This window comes from Oxyura jamaicensis, chromosome 13 (assembly GCF_011077185.1).
Source record: "Oxyura jamaicensis isolate SHBP4307 breed ruddy duck chromosome 13, BPBGC_Ojam_1.0, whole genome shotgun sequence".
Lineage (NCBI taxonomy): Eukaryota > Metazoa > Chordata > Aves > Anseriformes > Anatidae > Oxyura > Oxyura jamaicensis.
Window position 1 is genome coordinate 8170508 of NC_048905.1, and position 20648 is coordinate 8191155.

At 45.1% G+C, this 20648-nt stretch overlaps 1 protein-coding gene across 9 annotated transcripts in view; it reads right to left on the reverse strand.

The window, feature by feature from the left end:
• Positions 1-20648, reverse strand: part of NRG2 (neuregulin 2) — a 133013-nt gene that overhangs the window by 77597 nt on the left and 34768 nt on the right. Inside the window, exons 3-4 of one of the 9 annotated variants that reach the window (XM_035338325.1) lie at positions 20136-20268; positions 19422-19646 (exon numbers count right to left, since the gene is read on the reverse strand). In XM_035338325.1, the coding sequence (XP_035194216.1) occupies positions 19422-19440 (19 nt within the window). In that variant the 5' untranslated portion in view covers positions 19441-19646; positions 20136-20268. Of the gene's footprint in view, positions 1-15275; positions 15408-19421; positions 19647-20135; positions 20269-20648 lie in introns of those variants that run through there. The other 8 variants (XM_035338326.1, XM_035338323.1, XM_035338321.1 and 5 more) reach the window with 8 other exon arrangements.

Below are 20648 nucleotides of genomic sequence, written 5' to 3' on the forward strand. Positions count from 1 at the left end.
CTGTGAGATGCATCATTGTTTTTCTTTCCTTTGCAAAATCAGTGACCTTGAAAACTCTGAACAGCGCTCTTAAGCCCCAGTCTCACCTTCCTTTCATTTCTGCAAATGTTGAACACCTCTCACATCTCACTGATATGCTCCAGGCAGTCTTATCCTCATTAAATTGAGAGAGTCTGGATCATCTTCTTAGACAAGGACCTGAATATTGGTGCTTCTTTTCTGGTTTTCTGCCAGTTTGGAATGGTGCACCAAGAGCTCCACTATCACCCACAGATCAGAAATACTTCAGTGTCGCTTTGAGACTGTGTTGCTCTCTGGTCACACTCTCCCTGAGACTGCAGGATGTAGAAGATGTGCTTCCTCTTATACTCACACTTCATGAAAAGTGACTGCACTTCACCCTCATGTCCTGTCTGTCCCTGCAGTGATAGCTCCTCTGTCTGATCGTTAGGCCCATGAGACCAAGAGAAGAAAGCCTTCTTGCTCACCTAGGTTCTGCTGTTTGCTCTTACAGGACCCCTGTGCCAGAGGAAGGCTGACAGTCTTCACAACCCCAGATGCCCTTACCCACCCTTTTTCAACAGACAGGCTCATGGCTGATGGCCATATGATGGCTCCATGATGGCTATATCTGTGCTGTGTTGAGCCTGACACAAAGGATACTCCTGCAGCCACACAGGCAGAGGAAGAGCTGGTCACCCTGGCTCATTTTCAACACTTTCCACCTGGACTGACTGAAAACCACAAGATCTAAGGCAAAGGTCAAGAGAAGGGAGCATGGCTGGTAGGGACTGGTACTGACTGTAGAGGAATAAGGAACTAAGGAAGAAGTTGGATGGGGTAGTAGGACCCAGAGGAAGGTGAGAGTTTGCTGCTCTGTTTTTCCCTTTGCCATAACTACTTATGGTGGTCCATTCAGCCTCACTGACCCATGTAATGGAGGACATTCCTAGCCTCGTGGCCCTTTTGGTATTTTGCCTAGAGCTCACATGCCCCTGTAGACAGGAATGACAACAAACTGACATCCATTCCATTCTGTCTCTCCCACAAAATCCAGGCCCAGAAGGGAACCATGACCCTGGGAACAAGCAGGACCCTATTGCACAACAGTATCTTAATGTGCCACACTGCAAGGAAGAGTGCAGGCAACAGGACAGGAGCATCAGGCCTGTGCCACATGGTACAAGAGATCTGTTTTACTGGGTTGTGCTCTTCTTTGAACAGCCTCATAGACTTCATATAGCTACAACCAGCCATAGTGACTACAAATGAGTGCATAATTCTTCTCTGACCATCGAGAATCTCACGAAATTTATCACAGTTGCTATCACTCAACCCATTGGCTATATTCCTCTACCATTACTGTACACTAAATCCCCTAACTGACTGCACTGTGACTCCCCTAAATTGTGTTAAGAGCACCATAGAAATGCAGAGGAGGTTAACTATGCACAGTTCACCATGAAGGGCAGCAATTGGCAAGACTAGCTCCCAACACTGTGCTCTCCTTCACTCCCCTGACAATTTGACACACTGCTGTTTATTCTAATCCATTGTTCATGGTCCTCCACCCAGTTTTCAGCCCATGTGATGCTCTCCTGTCCCTACCAACTGGAATTAATTTGGGGTGACAGGATTTTATGAAGTGCTCTGTATCTGAAAACTTTTCTTCAATCGAAATAATGGCAAAGTATTACCTGCTTTCATACAGATATTTTGGCATTTAACAGACTCACAGAGTAAACAAGCAAGCCATCACTTTTTTCTGGGGCAGTTGGCTTGTAATTCCTGGCTCTCTTGGTGATCCTATGAAAAACCAGATGACTTTGAGAAGTAGATATTGGTCTGCAAGGACTGTTTATCAGCATAAACATTATTCACACATAATTCCACTCCACTTCTAACTTTCTTGTAAAGCTGATGCTGCTAAAAAGCTTAGCTGAACTTAGGTCAAGAAAAGATGGCTTTTGAAAGACTTCCAGTGGTTCATTTGCAATGAGAAATAAATCATTTCAGCTGTGATGAGTCCTGAAGCAGCCAGTTCTATTACCAGAGAGCACTTTGGACAACTCCAGCAGTGAAGAAGGACAAGGCTTTGGTGATACATGGGGACTCGTGACAGACACAGAATGCAGCCAGGAAAGACCACCACGCTGCAGAGGGGCTGCCATGTTGGGTGAGACTACGCTCCTTGCTAGACAGGGACCTCCATTTCATGGCAGCAAGTATCACTTACTCCTCTTGAACAACTTCTCAGTAGGGAAGTCTTCTGCATTCTCTCAAGGACAGAGCTGTTGTTTCTGCCCTGATGCCCAAAGGCTTATAACCCCCCATGCAGTTTTATCGTAGCTAATCCAGCTAACAGCATGCCTATGCTTCATACAAAAGCCTTGCCCTTTCTGCCAGTCCCACTATGCCTCATTTACGTGACTTTCTGTGTCCCTTTGCCTTTCAGAGACCTTAAATTTCAACCCTGTGTGGGGCACAAGTTGTTTCCAGTGTCCCTTCCACAACCCTCAAATGCAGAGGTCCTTCCCCATCCACACACTGTTCTTGCAAGAGCCTCAATAATGCTTTACATGTAAAACACTAACAGCCTTGTACCTGTGTAACTGAGGGCACAAGACCTCTGTCCACCACCAGAAGCACTGCTGGGGATTACCACCATGCTTCCAGCTCAAACTGGCACAGTCCACCTGTGCTCTGTAGTCAGGTCCCCTGAGGACCATCTGCCTCCAGCCTCTCTAAGAACTGACATGGTGGGGCTGAGACAGTATTTGAGGGGCGGATTTGAAGAGAAGGCTTTAGGGAACAGTTGGGATATGAATCTTAATGCTCTGGCACATGAGGGTCACAGATGACAACTAGGCTGGCCAGTCTGATAAGCTCATGGTAAGGAATGTATTTGTGGTCTACAAACCAAAATACCACACGTACACGCAACTCCCATAGCATACCACCCCAGTCATTCAGCCAGCTCACGTGGACCACGAGTGCAGCACAGAAGGGCTGTTGACTTGGGGTAATTCATCAAGTTCAGTCCCAGGCTGCTCTAACAGGTTTGGACTCGAGCAACTAATCCAAGCCCAAACCTGAGGAAGGGGGACTCCCAATTCAGGCTGTTCTGCAGAGGCTCTGTGTTCAGGGTGGCTTCTCCAGAAGGTACCAACAAACCATAATTAAGGCTCAGCTTTCAATTGGTCCCCCTTTTTCTGGGTAAACAGGAAGCCTGAGTGCACCGGCCTCCTCCTTTCTATCCCCTTGCCTCCCCCTGATCAGGGTCATTGCCATGCATCATCGACAACCCAGGGCCAGCTTGGAACGGATCTGCCACCAAAGCTCTTGGCTCCTCAGGTTTGTGCAGCTGCTTAACCAAGTCCACTTAGCAACAAAAGAGAAGTACTGGCACCCTTTTCTGCAGAATAAGAGGGTTTCGGTCAGGAATCTGGTACAGAATAGTTCTTTCCCTTTAAATTCACACCCTATGCCCAGCATGTTTTGCAAGAGCCTCCCTGTGCAGACAAGCCCCGAGGCTTGAGTGCAGAAAAACACCCCTGCTAGGGGAAGCACCCAAGCCATTTTGAGGCCAGGGCTCCTGAGTACTACAATGAGGCACATGCTAAGCTTGCACGTGGCAGAAGAGAAGGAAAAGGCTCAGAGACATGTGGTTCTCCATGAGGGTGAGAAAAGAAATGCATACCAGAGACAATCAGAGTCTCTTCTGACCTGCAGAGAAGACCACAAAGGAAAGCAGGGGAAAGGAGGAGTGGACAGACAGATGCCACACACTCAGCCCAGCTGAGTTGGAAATAATAAATTATGCTTCTCATTCTCAAAAATGATGATACTGGATTAAGCACAATGAGCCATCCATCCAGAGATGTGTTTGAGGTTTGTTATTACCTTTTGATATTTTGAATGTTTAGGCCCCAGAAAGGGTGCATTGTCTTCCTTTGCTGTGATAACAAAGGATAAGAGAAATTGGAGATTCCCAGAAAATAAAGCAAGTACAACACCTGGGGCTTTACGGGAAATACCAGATTATCACATTTCTGGCAATAACAACAAAACTGTTGGCAGTGCTTCAGATTGCTACTGCTTTTTTTTTTTTTTTTCCTAACCCCCCAAAATGAAGAAGACATGTACCTAACCCTGTCATAAAACCAGAGTTGTGACTCATGTCATCTCTCTCAAACACTGACTGAAAACTTTAGTAACACAAAATGTTACAACACATGAAGTGAGCAATGGTCCTGCTAATACCAGACTTGTTCTTAAAATTGCATGTCCTGCCCACATTTTCTAAGTATAGGGTAGAAAAGGAAACCTCTCCAGAAGCACTAGTAATTGAAACAAACAACTAAATACATGCTATGGAGATAGATGTGGTTTTGAAATATGTTATTAACATATTTCCATCACACAACATTTCTTTGCCACCTCTTGCTTCACCTTCAGCCCATCAGCAGCTGGAAGCTGCTGGAGCTCTGGATAGGCTCAACCAGAAAAAGAAACAATTCCCTGAAATGCAGGTTAGAAGAATCTGAACAACAACAACAGCACTGCAGCTGTTGTCTGCAGAATCAGGAAGACACTCTTACACCTTGAGGTTCTCCAGCAGAAGAGCTAGAGGTATTATTTAAAAAAATTAAAGCCTGTGAAGTCTGTGCAGGCCGAGGTGACATGCCCTAGGAAGCATCTGCAGCACCTACACTGTCACTGGCAGCACAGATCAGCATCCTTGAGCCTGCCTTGACAAATGAGCTGAGAGAGAGGATTGCTGAAGAGGTATAAGCATGCACTATAATCAGTACATATGGGGCTATACACAGCCCAAACCTGTAGCCTGCCTTTACTGCTACTTCACCTCCTCCACTGGTATCTAAGCAAATAACAAAAAAACTTGCTCAGGACATCTTCATGTAGACATACTCTTATGTATGCTCATAAGAGTATACTTACTTATACAAACTCATCCTGTATGCTCAGGATGTCTTCATGTAGCAAACTGCAGTGGAGACATCACACTGGCTGGGTGAGGACTGTTTGCCCGTGGCAACCTTTTTCACTTGACAGCTCTTCTTTGCTTATCAACAAATCTTTATCCTCATGCCTAAAGCGCACAACCGTCAATCAGTTTCCTGCCTCCTGCAGGAAACTCAAGTGTTTATTTAACCATCACACACAAACATTCCTCCAGATTTCAACCTTTTTCTCACCCAGCCACCACTATTACTTGCCACAATGTCTTCCTGAAATCCAACTACTACAGGGTACCCGAAAACAGGACACACAGGAGTTTATCAGTTCTCTTCCTTGATCCTAATGTATCCACTTCAGACTGCAGAAAAGTCTCCTTATTCTTAAATGGTCTCACTAGCTCTGCTGGCCAGAAAGGGGATACCTGGGGCTCAGCAGAGTGGGCTGTGGGAAGGACATCCAGAAATAGGCATCCCATCTTCCTGAGATTAGCTTTTCAGGGAAAAAGGCTCAGATTTTGGACAAAGACTTTTCACACCTGGAGGGACTGGGGGAAGTAACATCCAAGACTGTGGGAAATGTTCTTTTGCATAAAGCAAAAGCATGGACATTATTATACACACGCTACTTTTGGTACTGAGTCATCATGTCATGTAATATCCAGGATAATTTCGGTTTTGGACTGAATGTCTTTCTCAACATCATATAACTGGCATCTCTGCAATGTTAGGACCTCTTTTGCGATGCATGTTTTAGCTGTTTGTTACCCAACAACTATCCAGAGATTTAATTATAGTATTCATTAAAGGACCCTCTCACGCAGACACACAGCACAAATACAGAAACCTAAATTCATTTATTGACAAATATTAAGCAAAATATACTTCAGTGCCAAAGTGAAGTTCATCACATTCCTTGTCCTTGCCCTCCAGGCAAAAGCCTGAATGAGCAGATGAGACGCGCATGATCTCTGGAAGTGAAACAAACTGCTTCTTGGGTAGCAGCAATCAGGCCTGTCCTGCTCCAGCACCATGGCCTATTGATCCAGGACCTTTTAGCAAGAACTTCTGGATCTGCATCACATTAGCACCTCCATCATTTTTAGGCAGCCAGATTTCACAAGACACGATCAGCAATTTTCTCTGCTCACAGCAGAAGTCAGCCAGCCTAGCGTTGTGATAGTGTGTGATGTAGAAATGACACTGCTACACAAGCTGCTGTGCCTATCAATGAACACATCATGGAGCAGGAATAGCAGCAGTACAGACTGGCTCTGAAAATTTTCTAGCCAAGAAAGCCCTGCCTTGCATTGCCAGCTGTCTAGCCAAAAGGGAGTGATGTGCCAGCAGCAGTAGCCACTGTATTGTATACCAATCCTCTCCCACCATCAGTATTCCTCTCACTTGCAAATCATGCAATGGAAGTCAGGCATGTGATTTTTTTGCTTGTTTCTTTGTTTTAATTCACAGTGTGTCTGAGGAGGCTTCTCTCCTGCAGAGAGCAGCAAATTAGCATGTGCATGACTGAAGCTGGGCACCTCACCAAGTAGAAGAGCTGTGATGGTGTCCAGGTAGACAGCTCTGTCAGTTTCAGAGGGTGACAGCCAACAATGCTGCCAGCAGGAAGGTGCTCTCTTCAGTTCAGTCAAAGGCAGGCCCTGGATTTTGCACCATGTGGTTTTATGAGGCTTCCTACAGGCAGAAGGCACCCTTTCCCCCCCCCCCCCCGTGATTCTTCTTTTTTGCTTGATAGAGCATCTGCTTTGTGCTTGGTAAATGCACTGTGTGTCACAGAATCAGAGAATAGAATCATACAATCATTACGGCTGGGAAAGACCTTCAGGATAATCTGGTCCAACCATCCCCTTACTACCCATGTCACCCACTAAACTATGTTCCTAAGCACCACATCCAACCTTTCCTTGAACACCCCCACAGACAGTGACTCCACCACCTCCCTGGGCACACCGTGCCAATGCCTTTCTGAGAAGAAATGTCTCCTGATTTCCAAAGGCCCTGCTGAAATCTAGGTAGACTATGTCAACAGCCTTTCCCTCATCCACCAGGTGGGTTATCTGGTCATAGAAGGAGACGAGGTTGATCATGCAGGACCTGCCTTTCATGAACCTATGCTGACTGGACCTGATCCCCTGGTTGTCCTGCATATGTTGTGTGATTGCATTCAAGATGACCTGTTCCGTCACTTTTCCTGGCACTGAGGTCAGGCTGACAGGCCTGTAGTTAGTTCCCTGGGTCCTCCTTACAATTCTTCTTATAGATGAACATCATATTAGCAAGTGTCCAGTCATCCGGGACCTCTCCGGATGATAGATGATGGAAAGCAGCCCAGCAATCACATCCACCATTGGGTGGATCCCATCTGGCCCCACGCACTTGTGACAGTCCAGGTAGAGCAGCAGGTGTCTGTTTCCACCTGAGTCATGGGGGGGGGGGGGGTTCTTCTGCTCCCCATCCCTGACTTCCAGATCGGAAGACTGAGTACTCTGAGCACAGTGATCTGTTGCAACAAGCAGAGGTGGATGGAAGCAAATCTGAACACCACGCACAGCAGCACACTTCAGGGCTGTGGCCCAGTGCCAGCTGAGGTAGAAGTGAGAAGATCCTCAGTGGAACAGAGATTCAGGATGCTGGAAGGGAGAGCACTGGTGAGCCAGTGATACCAAGCAGCTGCTGTTGCTGACTGGGAGCATCACTGTACTCCAGGTAATCTCTGCACTTGAGGCAGAAAAGCTTTGAGCAGCTTGCCTGGGGGAGTCCAGATTAACAAAGGGAAAGGAACTCCCCATCCCTTGGACCTTACTCCAAGAGCACTCAGGTCAAGCCAAGGGGCGGGAAACATCTTGAACATGGAGGGCTCTTTTGGTGAGTTTTGAACCAGAGACAAAGCTGCTGAGTGGGGGACCTTTGCCAGTGGTTTCACTGGAGGAAGAGGTGTGCAAGAGGCATACAAGGAGCAATAGGATTGGTACAGGCTTTGCTGGAGTAATCTGCTAGCCAAAACTGAATATCCCCCACGCCTCCACAAGGGCTGGATCACATCAGCAACCAGGGGACTCTTGCAAAGTGCCATGGACTTCAAAGTGGAATGAAAAATTCATGTGAGCACAAACACATGTACGCATATACACATATACAGTTCTGCAGTTGAAATAAAGTCCCAGCCTTCCAATCAAAAGGCTGTTGAAAGCAAGAGGGTTGGATGCTCAGCTGGTACACATCATACACAGACTAACAAAGCCAGAAGACCTAGGCTAGATAAACATCTGTTGAGAACCTGGCTGATAGATTTTAACCTGATTTTACCCTCAAATTAAGCAAATGTGCAAATTCTGACACCAAAAAGAGGTTTCTCTGAAGGGCTTCCAAACGTCAGTGAACAATGTAGGAAATCTGCTTTGAATTTATGGGTGCTCAATTTTAGCGTGGTTTTAAGATAATTTAAAGTTTCACTGCTTCCCTGAAGAACTCCTTTCTGTCCAACTCATACTTTTGTGGCTCTCTTTACTTTTCTGAGCTGCCAGCTAGGAAGTCTCAGACTTGGAGAGCAAATGCAGTTCCCTTCCCCTCTCACTCACCACCAGGCAAGAAAAATCAGCAAGATAAGCTGGGCTTTGACTTGCATGTGTAGTCAAAAATTTAAGGGCATGACAAAAGCTGTAAAAGAGCTCCAGGACCACTGGCTCCACAGAAGTGTGATCATCACCATTACTGCATAGAGACAAGACTTGTGTGTCTTACAGCTCTTCTCTGCAAAGCTTCTCTCCCTCATATTGACAAGTTCTCACCCTCCAGACATGCCTGAACTAAAATTCTTCATAGGGCTGCTGACTGAGTCTGCCAAACCTAATTACCTGAGTTATTAATTACCTAAATGTTTAATTCTTCCTGTGATTACATGTATTTGTTGTTACAATTTGGCATACCTCAAAAATGCAGCGCCATAACACTGCCCTTGTCAGAGGGGGACAATCACAGATCATCTCAGTTCAAAACACAGCTTTCTACCTGGAGTACAACATGGTTTCCAGGATGAGTGTCCTGGCCAGCAGGCCATGCAAGTCTGCTCAGGATGTTCTCTGGAGATGGTTAAGTAACTTGCAGTTTTGCTCCAATTGGGTCCTTGTGGGTCTAGTGACAGGTTCCCTCATGGACACACATTTCCAAATCATGTGTTCCATCATTTTGCCCCAGACAAGAGATCAATGCAACACGTGACACGTCTGAACTACAGGCCTTTGCCATCCCAAATTGCCTCTACTGCCAGCACATCTTCCACATCCCCGGTGCTGGTGGAGGGTGACCTGCCTCTAGGATTACAGAAGCTAGGCTAAGTAGCTTGACACAGCACCAAAGAAACTTCTGTGTGAACCAGGAGCTGTGGGGGGCTCCTTCCTGGCTTTGCACTCACCTCCAGCCTCATCCTTAGTGATGATGAGCTGGAGCCATCCCAAAGAATAGCATCAAGTTATCTCACTAATCCCTGGCCTCTGCCCTGAACATGGTCTCCTGCACAGAGTGGACAGCCAGCCCTTGCTGGGAATTCACAGACCAGCAATTTCTCAGCCAAAGTAATCAGCCCATATTTTTGGTCCTAATCACGAACTGCAAGCTCAGCTGCTCTTGGACTTATTGTCTTCAAGTACTCTTCAAGAAACACTTTATTTTTCATTGAGCTTTACTTCCAGAAGAGAAGAAGCACATCCAAGCAAGAGCCATATGTGACTCATAGCTCCGCATCCTCCCTACAGCCTGATTGCTTACTGCAAGAGCACGGCCCTTCTGTAGCAAAGCGTCCGGGCACTCAAAAAGGCATGGGATCATATGATCTCCACACTGAACTCTCCTTACATACTTTAAAGCATTAATTGGAGTCCCATGGGAAATGAGGAGGGGTTAGAGGAAGAAGAGGCTCTTTTCCCTTCCTCTCGCTGCCCCTGGAGTTATGCGGCAGAAATAGGATGCAGGTCCACACACTTACCCTGCCCTGGTGTCCTCCCATCTTCTCCAGTCAGTTTTGAGTTCAAGTATGTGCTGCAGTCCCACTAGAGCCCAGTGCTGAGATGAGACAGGAGATTAGGGTAGCACTCTGAGTGCAAGGTTAGCAGTCCAGTTGGAGAAAGAAGGATCATGGCAACACAGCTTTCATTTAGCTGCTTTGCAGCTGGAACCTGTCACACTAACAAAGGCAGGAGAATGAGCTGAGGGTATGACCCCAAAGGTCAGCAGCCAAGCTATGCTCAGCCCTTCTCCAGATGTTCCTCTTCTCACCAGAGACTGGCTTTCACAGGTTACTTACATCCACCTCCAAAAAGGGATTGGAAATTATATGCCCAGGACTCTGACTCGTGAGGTTTTGGATCCAGAGCGGGATTTTTTTTTTTTTTTTTTTTTTTTTTACTAATGGACCACTCTGCTCCATCCTGCTCCTCAGCCAGGAGATCCCAGCCCTCTAGTCTGCCTGAAAGGAGAAAAGGATCATTCCTCAGCCCTGCTGTGTCTCTCTCCTATAACCCTTCTGTTTGTATTAACACATGACACTGTGAGCCACAGGCAGTGGAGGAATAGAGCCACTTGCTCATTTATCAATCCATTCTGCAGGGCTAGCTAGCTCCAGCAAAAAGGGACCAGAAAGCAGCTGGAAGCAAAACCCTTTTCTTTACCCCAGCATGAATCACTGGAGCTTGTGACTCAGAACCCCTCCATTCCCAAAGCTCAGCAAGTTACTGCACGTTGCTCTCAGCCACATGGCAATGGCAACAACAGTCCATTAGTTTAGACAGTGGAAATGCTCTAGTGAAAATATGCATGTGGACAGATCCTGGAGTACAGCTGACAGCTGGTACCTTGTATGTCTGGGTGTTTATAGAAAACAAAACTGCTACTGTAGGATATCCGCTGTGGGTTATCCCTCTTGTAAACAAACCTTTTGGTTAATCTTTCTATGAGCTCCTTGGAACTGATATATTTCCTACAAGCAGGAGACTAAGAACAAATCAAGAGCACGTTCACCCTGTGATGTGGATGGAACCCATTCAGAAGTACCCTAACAGCAGTGAAGTATCTATGTTGGTTGCAGTACTGTTGAGTAACTCCAATAGCATGAGCTTCCACGATGAAGCCTGCACCTGGTATCTGCAAGGAACCTTCACATCCCTCACTGAGCTCTGTATTAACACGGCAGCACTCTTAAGCACCCCAGGCTGGTAGACCTGGCTAACACACACCTGCCTGTGCTTCAGTACAACAACTGCCCCATGCTCAGGAATGCCCTTCCTCCCTAAGACCCCTGGAATTTCAATCACAAGGGCTTTCTACATAACCTTTCTATCAAATCCTGACTCATCTGAGAACTGTGGTCAAGCTGGTTCCTACTGAAAAATGAGACACTCTCTGCAGAGACTCGTCACCTGCTCTCCAAGCAGTTTTCTAGTATTAACCTTTGCCATGGGCAGTTCAAGAAAATGGCACAATTCCTGTACCGCTGGCCTTATTAGCACTGACGAAAAACAAAAGCCCAGTGCACACGCAATGTTTTCCTCACCATGAAGTAAAAATAAGAGAGAATGTCTGGAATTGCTGGAGAATTTAACCAGCCGAATACTTTACATTTCTCTGGTCTTTTCTCCACAAGCAACCTCACGGAAATACAGATGAAGCACAGACTGTCCAGTCTCACAGCCCTTCCCTTTCCAATTTGCTGCTGCTTTCTTACCTTGCTGCCAAGGCTTCCTTCCTTTTGTTGCTGCTCTTGCCTATCTCCCCAGGAAGGCTGGTGCACTGGCCTCCTACTCCACTGCCAAAGCTCTGGTGTTCGCTCCTCCCCGTTCTGTTCTAACTTTTGCATTCTCACTGGTCAGTTTGGCCCAGTTCTCCAAAGTCTACCACAGATCTTCCAGAGTGAGAGACGGCAGCTTCTCTTCCATCCCCGAGTCTGGCTTCAGTATCAAGTCTTTGACTGCCCCTAGCCATCCACGTCTGATGAAGTACCATCATCTCTTGCAGGAAACTTTCTTACAGACCTGAACTTTGCCAGCATTGCGGGAGCACTATACATTTATTTGTCGGACCGTTGCTACATTCTGCAGCTCACATCGCCCCTGCAGGGTGTGCCTGCCACATGTGCATAGTGGGACAGTCTGTCTATCTTTCAGTAGGACCCTAATGGTGCTTCTTCTTGGGTGGACATCATCTCCCTCTGGAGGCCTCCGAAGGCTGTTCCACTGGCTAAATCTGGAGCCAAGACACTCATTTTAGGACAGTTTCATGACTAGAGACATACAAATGTGAATTTAGGTTAAAAATAGCCCTTGTACTCAAAACAAAGCTATAGCACTTCACATGAGATCAGCTAGCTTCTTCTCCACATTCACAGAAGCAACAAAATCATGTTAAAAGCTGCAGTGGAAGAACATCAATGCTCTTTCCTGAAACTACTGTTACAGCTCTCTTGATCAACAAGAATTCTTTTTTGCTGCTCTAATTCGCTGGCAGTGATTAGCTCTATCACACTGGGCAGTTGCCTTAAACCAGCCAGAACTGTCCTGGGGATCACTACAGAGCATGCCATGGAGGGCTGACTAGGGGAAATTTCTTATGCAGAGATCTGTGAGCACAAAAGTTAGATCAAGACTATCAGAGTGCTATAGGTAACAAAGTTTGGCCCTCAGCAACCACAAATGGGTCAAGAGTACAGCACGAAGAAAGAAAGCTTTCCTGCTATAATAATCTCCTGAGTCTTCTCTACACTGGCAAACTGAAACGTATGTTCCTGTCTATGTCACCTGACAGTCTGTTTAAGCCTTATTGTAGGTTCCTCTTCTGCCTTCTGGTTTCAGAGGGGTCAGCACACTCCATTTGCATGGAAATATTACAACCTGGGAAAAATAGAGAAAACAAATTCCCTCGCAGAGCCCTTCCAGTTCCATGATTTGTGACAGGCCTAAGCTTTTACATCAGCCTGAGCATGCTGGAAAGGCAGTCAGAGGTCCAGACACATGATGAAAAAAATAGAGTCTATGGGATACTCAGCTACCTGGAGTGAAAGTCTACGTACCAGGACTGTGGTATCTGTTCAGAAGTGCATTGGAGGAGGAATTCTTCCCTTCTAAAAGTCCTTTTGGGAAATCACCATTGTAGCGCACTTTAGACCACGTAGGAAAAGAGACCTGCACTAGGAGAAGGTGTTCACAAACTCCACCTGTCCCAACCAACCCAAATCAAGGTGGGATTTGATTGAGAAACACCACAGGCAACCAACCAAGTGTCTTCTGATGGCCATACAGAGCAAACAATGGGCAACCTCTGCAGCAATACAAAGCCAATGAATGATCTGTGTCTAAGTAATCTACTAATAGATGCAATGAAAGGAATCTGTTCATGCTGCCTAAGTATAACCCTGAACCTTTGTTTTCTTTGGCTACACAGGAAGTACAGGAAGGATCAATGCAATCATTCCCAGTTCCACTCTGCAGCCATTGCTAGAGAAAAAGGGGTTTTGCACTCTGGCCAAACTGACTTGTTGTGGGATGTATATGTGATAAAACACCCCCACAGTGCAATTCAGCAGAGGACTAGATTGTCAGTACATGTGACTCTACAGGTGAAAGTTCTCTTTACCTATCTCCTCTGGAGCCGGGAGCTACTGCAGAGCTTTGATACAGCACTAGAAAACAGAGTGGTCTAATCATCAGCTTATGCCTGGTCCTTTCCCCTACGTGCAGCCCCACAGCCCTGCCATGGTCCCGGGGGTTCAAGGCAGGTGGGTGTTCCTTTGCCAGCCTCAGTGCACATCATTCCCCAGCTGTGCCCAATCCCCCCAGCCCCTCCATCTTGCTCCCAATAGAGGAGATGCCCATGATACAGGCACTGCATCATCTCATCTGTGCACTTAAGGGGCAGGATTGTCCCTGACAATGGCTGTGAGACAGCCCTCACTCCCTGCATGTTGCAGAACCCCTTGGGCAAATCCAGTCATCTTCAAGCAGCTGCTTCCTCTGCTTGGTGTTTCTGAGCTCTCCATCCCTAAGCTATCCCACGAGTCTCCTCCCAGATCCCACAGTAGCAGCTAAGTTCTGATGTCACAAGTAGGAGACCATGCTTGAGGTCAGACTACCACTGCATGAGCACCCACTGCCATCCTGGCAGTCCTGGGGCAGAGCCCACAGGAGACCATATGCCCAGGGCACAACTGGGTGGTGAACAGAGCTGGGTGTCTATGCTCAGAGTAAAGACATGAAAAAGGGTAGGGACAAACAAATCCTGCTACCAGTGATACCAGTGTGAAGCCAAAGCAAGCCTGTTCAGGTCAAGAGCGTTCTCAAGCACCATGGTAGAATGACCAAGAGCAGAACTGCATCCAGACAAGTGAAGAGCTACACTGTCTGACAGATTCCTCCAGGAACTGGTCCAAATTGTAACTTCTCAGTGCTGATAAAACATGAAGTCCTGACAGAGCTGCTGCTCTGTCCAAATACATTGCCAGATAAACTACAGATAAGAAACAGCCAGGGATAATCCCTCCCTGATACCATGACAGAGAATGAAATAACACTGTGCTGCTTTACCATCAAATCTTCTGTCTCTCTCCAAGACAGTTCTCACATTTCCCCAGTTTCTACTCCCCATTTACTCAGGAGTCAAACCTTATCAGTCAAAGGCAATCTAGACATTTTATACCAGCACCATCTTAAGTATTGCCTTGCTCATTCAGCAAGAACAGTCAGATCTTCTCTAAAGAATAGCCCAATTTCTCTAATAAGCATATCAGCAGAGTGAAGGTTTGTCATCCACATCTTTATCTGCAACCCAATGCAGTTACCACAAAAAGTGAGGATATAACTTAAATCTGATCTCTGAAAGAGTTGGTCTATCTCAAGGAACAGTTCCTATGATCCTCCAGAATAGTGGCTTTTGATATTTACCTCAAGAAGAAGCAAGAAAACAACCAAACAACAAAGCACAACACACCAGAACCCCCAGAGAATTAGCACAACGCCCCTCATTTACCATATCACTGTGACAGGAGCTGAATGCTGCTGTTTTTAAACAATACATTGCCCTGTATTCTTGGGCTTTGGATATTAAAAAAGAAAAGTTCAAGAAGGAAGCAGACCTGTAACAGCATGTAATATGAATGAGATGCAGAGATTTCCACACTTGCCTGACAAATGCTCCCTATCATTTGCACCAATTCAGGCAACCCACAAGTACCTTCCTGCTGGCTTTCTTGCTTCTGTCTTCTTCCTTTAAGTAAAATTTGTTAAAAAAGGGAAGTACCTTTTCCTGGGTCAGGTTCTCTTTCCCCTTTTTTCCCTTCTTTGTTCTTTTTGCTCTTTCCTTTCCCTTTTTTCTTGTTCTCGGACATTCTGCACAACTGTTTACAGTCTCAGGAAAAGACAGTCCACACCAGATCTATATGCCCCACAACTGCTACTCCAAATGTTACTTGCCAGCTGCAACTTCCGACTGTTCTTATATTGTTTCTGACACTGACAACACCCACCACTGGGTGGAGAAGCAAAACTTTAACTATTTGCTCACTGCTCCCAGTTATCTGAAAAGATGCACTGGGTTACAGTGGGAGGACCAGGGGAGTAGTGCAACAGTATGAGAGCAGCTCTCCTGAGAGTGTCTTGGATACATTAAGTCCAGAGATGTTTTTCTGTTGCTGACTCTGTCTCTGGCTACAAATAAGTTCTGAACAGCTTCTGGGGCATTGTGGAAGTGTTTGGGGCAACTCCTGAGGTTCAAACTTCAGTGAAAAGTGAGAAGCAGTGAGGTCTAAGAAAAAGAGTAGAGGGTTGCAACCCATTCTCATTCTGTTTCACCCCAGCAGAAGGATTACATTCGCCTTTCTCCTCATATTGCTGCTCCCACCATAAACAGAGCAGTTTCACTTGGCCTTGCACCCAGATCTTTGTTGTCCCAGAAGGTCCTTCTAAAATGAAGCAATACCTGGAGAGAGCCTTACCTGCACTTCTCGTATCTGTCTTCACTCTCTGGGAGCTCAAGGTGGCTGATTAAGCCCTTGTCTCATCTGCTTAGGGGTTAACAAAGCCCTTTTCCACAGGTCCAACATGTGATGAGTGACCCAGCCCAATCCCCTTCTGTAGGGCAGGCCATGCTGACATCGCCTCGAAAGTCCATCAGGATCCCCAGCTGGAAAGCTCCAGAGTATTGTCAGATCATTCCCAGATGCAGCAATGGGCCTCAAAGGCCCAAAGAGCCATAAGCCATAAGGCACTGGGTAACGTAGCAAATCCAGTTATCCATTAATCAAATCCAACTCTAAGCATGTGAGTTAAACATATCTTACGGAGAAGCACTCCCGCCTGGTGCATAGACATCAAGAAATGAAGGAGCTATCATCCCCCTTGGGATTTTCTCCCAGCGGTTAATCACCCTTATTGTTAAAAATGTCCGCCTGCTTTGAAGAAGAATATCTGGCTTCACTGTCCAGCCATTGTTTTTTCTGTTTTCTCTATATTAAAAAGCCCTTCAGCAACTGGTATTTTCTCCCATGGAAGTACTTTACACACTGTAATCAAGTTATCCCTCAATCTTATTTTTGATAAGCTAAACAGATGAAGCTTTTTTCCACTGCTTGCTGTAATGGCATTTTCTCCAGCTCAGGGATCATATTCATGGCCATCCCATTTTGCAATCCTAATTAAGCTAAAAACACAAAAAACAGGCACTATTCCATTCTCTTGTGTACAGAGGCAAAATCCCTATTGCCACCCCTTCCTGGCCATTTTAACAGCCAAGAGTCACGTTCAGACACCAAGCTTCACAAGGAAAATATGTTCTCTTGTGTTTCTGCTGCTACTCCTACCAAGTCCTGGCTCTGAAAGATGCAGTTCCCCTGCTCTCTAACTAGGATGAATTTCTTGCTCTTTCATAGCACATCTCTCTGTGGTAAAGCTTCATTTCATTTGAAAACAGCCAGTGTGCTAGCCACTCAGATCACCCTCTCCTGCTTGTTTCTTCCCATTGCTGCTTGAACCTCCAACAGTCTCTGTCAGCTTGCTCATTTTACCATCAGTGATCTCATGGTCACCTCCAAGTTGCTGGTGACAATGATCGTACTAGAAACAATTCACAGAACAATGAACTGCCTGACAGCAACAACTTTTTAGTATATGCTAGATGATTGCTTCTTTGCCTGTATGTGAGATACAGTTGAAAACTTAAAACACTTGTTTTAAGTGTTTTATTTTGCAATTTGAATGTAGGACATCACCCGACTGAGTATATTGTATACAGCATTAAGAGGCGATAACAGGTATATGCTGGCGAGTACCTAAGCAAACTTGCTTTGAACTCTTAGATAAAAGCTACCAAGCCTCTTCATTTGGAGTTTGAGTCTATTAGACATTGTTTAACATCCTCTGTGGATTTTCGGTCACAGGACAGTAGCCCATCATATTGTTTCTTTTCTGAATGCAGGATAATAGTGATTACTGACTACTTTGCATCTTCTAAGTCATTACAAAAGAAATTTCCGTATGTTTATTTCACTATTTAACTCATAACTATACTTATGAGTAATATATTATTAATATATTTCTAGGATCCCTTAATTCTGTAGGTGTATCTGATAGACAGACAGTTTCCCTCCAGATGTTTTTAGCTTGTCCTCTATATACCATATCTCCAGATGCATGTGGATTGCTACCTATTTTTGTCTTTTCAAACTTTATTCCTATTTGTTGGTTCCAGTTGCTGCTTTCATTGCTACCAAGCTCAGATGACTATTAGCTAAACCTTGTTCTCTTTCTTGACTCAGAAATCTCAACTTTCTTGGCCTCTGCTCAAAGAGCTTCTAGTTCTTACATACATTTTCCTGTGGATGTTTCAATATCCAATCAATTTTCCTCAGCCTTGGGCAACTGGTTTCTTTGAATCCTCAGGAGTGTCTTACATGTATTTATGTTTAGGACTCTCCTCTGCTAGCCCATATGAATGAAAATCCATCATGGTCACTTACCCAATGTAAACCATCAGTGATTAATTCAGCCATCAAAATGAATAAGCCAGCATTCATCAGACATAATGAGGCCCAGACACAGTTTCCTTGCCTCAGCATGATAACCTAGTGTTAGATCTGCAGAGTTTGGAGAGACTTTGATGTTTCAGCAATACATAGCAATAGGTTTCTTGCGAGCACGTCTCCTGAATGGACATCTCTCATAAAAGAAAAAAGAAAAAGAAATAAATAAATAGAAACCCCAACATATTTACCCCCTCCTTTTTTATCTTCTACAGTTTTATTTTCATCTTGAACTATCTTCTACCACAGGTTCCTTCACATGAAGATTGCAGGTTTTTTGCTTCCCTCCCATCCCCATCGTTTCTGAAGATAAACCACAGCTCTTCCACCACTTGGGCAAATCCATACCTTCATTTCAGTTAAAGACACAAAGTTTCTTGTGTGTTTGGAGCAGGTTTGTTAAAATTAACAACTGCAGTAAAGGTGCCCTACTTTTTTCCCCCTCTCTTTCAAATTAATGAATAATCAAGGATTTTCTTTTATTGAACAGTGTTCAAAGGGTGAAGCTATGCACAGAAACAGACAGCACAGCCTCAGTGTCAGAAGATGAAATGAAAGTGACAAAGTCTAAGAAGCAAAAGTGGAAGTACTGGCCTGGCACCACTGTCCTAAACAGCCTAGAGCATGTGAAAGGAAGAAACAGCAGCAGCAACACCCCATATGGGTATTTTTGTACCTTGGCAGTGATCACAGAACCACCAGTGACAGACAAGGAATATTATATGCAGATCAATTTTAGTCTTGGCAGGTGTGCATCTTGTATATCTTATCCAAGTGGCTGGCCCCTGTCCCAGGGTGGGGATCCACCCCTCTAGATCCAGAACAACTCTTCTGAACAACCCTAACACACAAATATATAGGCTGTTCTCTCCTGAACAACCCTGACACACAAACATATGGGCTAAATCCAGCAAGCAACTTCAGTCCTCATGTGAATATGCTGATATAATAAAACCAATGGGAAAGGTATTTCAGTCCCACATGCCTCATCTGACAGTCTGCATATACCTTATGCTATTACCTAATAGCATTTAGTGCATGTTTATTTAAACAGTCTTATGGAGAGTTACAACCTGAAACACAATCAACAAGCATTTTTTTCTAGTCTTTACAAATCCTGTACAACTTAAAGCTTAACAAACAGGAGGCATGCAATTAAACAAAAGATTGAGCCATAACATAAGTGCAGCTGATTCTCATATGAAATACAGCATACTGATTTTACAACACACTGTGAGCAGCAGAGAGAGTTTACCAGGCAGAATCATATCCTCATTATAATTTGCCTATATGCCAGCCTAATAAATTTAGGCTCCTTAATAATCCCCAGGAAGTCAGAACCAAGCCCAGGTGAAAGAGAACCTCCCTACCTCTTCCCACACACAGCATCCATTGCAGTCAGCAGCTGTTAAATGAATTCTTCAAACAAAAATCCCAGATCGGCTCAGTGGAGAACGGAGTCCGCAGCTAAGAGTCACGCTGCTGCATTGCATACTGGCTTCTTTTCTGGGAGGATATAAGGCACCACTCCCATGCAGAACAACAGTGTGCACTCCAGGGGAATACAGCATAGCTTGCAATAGCAAGGTCTGTATCTGGAAAAAAAATATTAATACAGTATCCCCTGGCCTGATGGAAATATAAAAAAGAAAAGGGAAAAAAAAAAAAAAAAAAAAAAGGCAAAAAAGACCTGACCCATCAGTGCTGCTTGATATTTGCTGAAACCCAGTCAGCAAGCCCACTCCAGTTCCTCCGGTCTCCAAATTTCAGAAGCAAAGGCAGGCATACACACTCCACAAGCTTCTGAGACTGTATTTATGGCAGCAATCTTGGGAGCACTATGACCCATTTTAAATCGTAGCATTTTCAAAAGCTCTTGGTATTGGCTTGACTCTGCTCTCACTGGTATCACCAGGAGGTGGCCATCAACTTCAGGGGAACCTCTGTGTAACATGACAGTTCTAGGTATGGACCATGTAATCTCCCATTTAACAGTGGAGTCAACACAAAATTGATGTTAGCCAGAAATACTTATACATGATTTCTAGAGAAGTAGAATAAAAGAAGATACAATGACACTGTACCTGTCAGCTTTATCAAGGCAGTTAGCTGGATACCATTTCTCCGTGGCCCTGTTCCTACAAAACACTGCAGCCTTTGCAGAAAGACTATAACATCATGAAAGCAGCAAAGCTCAGGCTCCTGACCCAGCTTGATCTGGAGGGACAGCAAATTGGAGATACTCAAAATCCTATCAGTAGGGTCTCTGAAGCAAAGCTATTGGAAGTAGTTCAGCCTCCCTGTAATCGAGGCACAGACAGCACCTCCAGGAGCAGGGTCAGAAACAGATCCTGAGGTTATCTACTGAAAACAAGCATCCTGTGCCAGAAGGAATGATGTAGGCACTGGCTGGATCATCAGGTCAATAAAAGTTGTGCTACAACTTTGTCTGCTGGAACATATTTTTCATGGAAAATACCACTCTTTTTTTACACCTCTTGCTGCCACATCTTTTGTTGCCATTCAGGTGAAAGAAAAACCAAACAAGTACAGCTATTTATTTGTTCAATGAGGGCACAAATAAATTCCATCTGAAC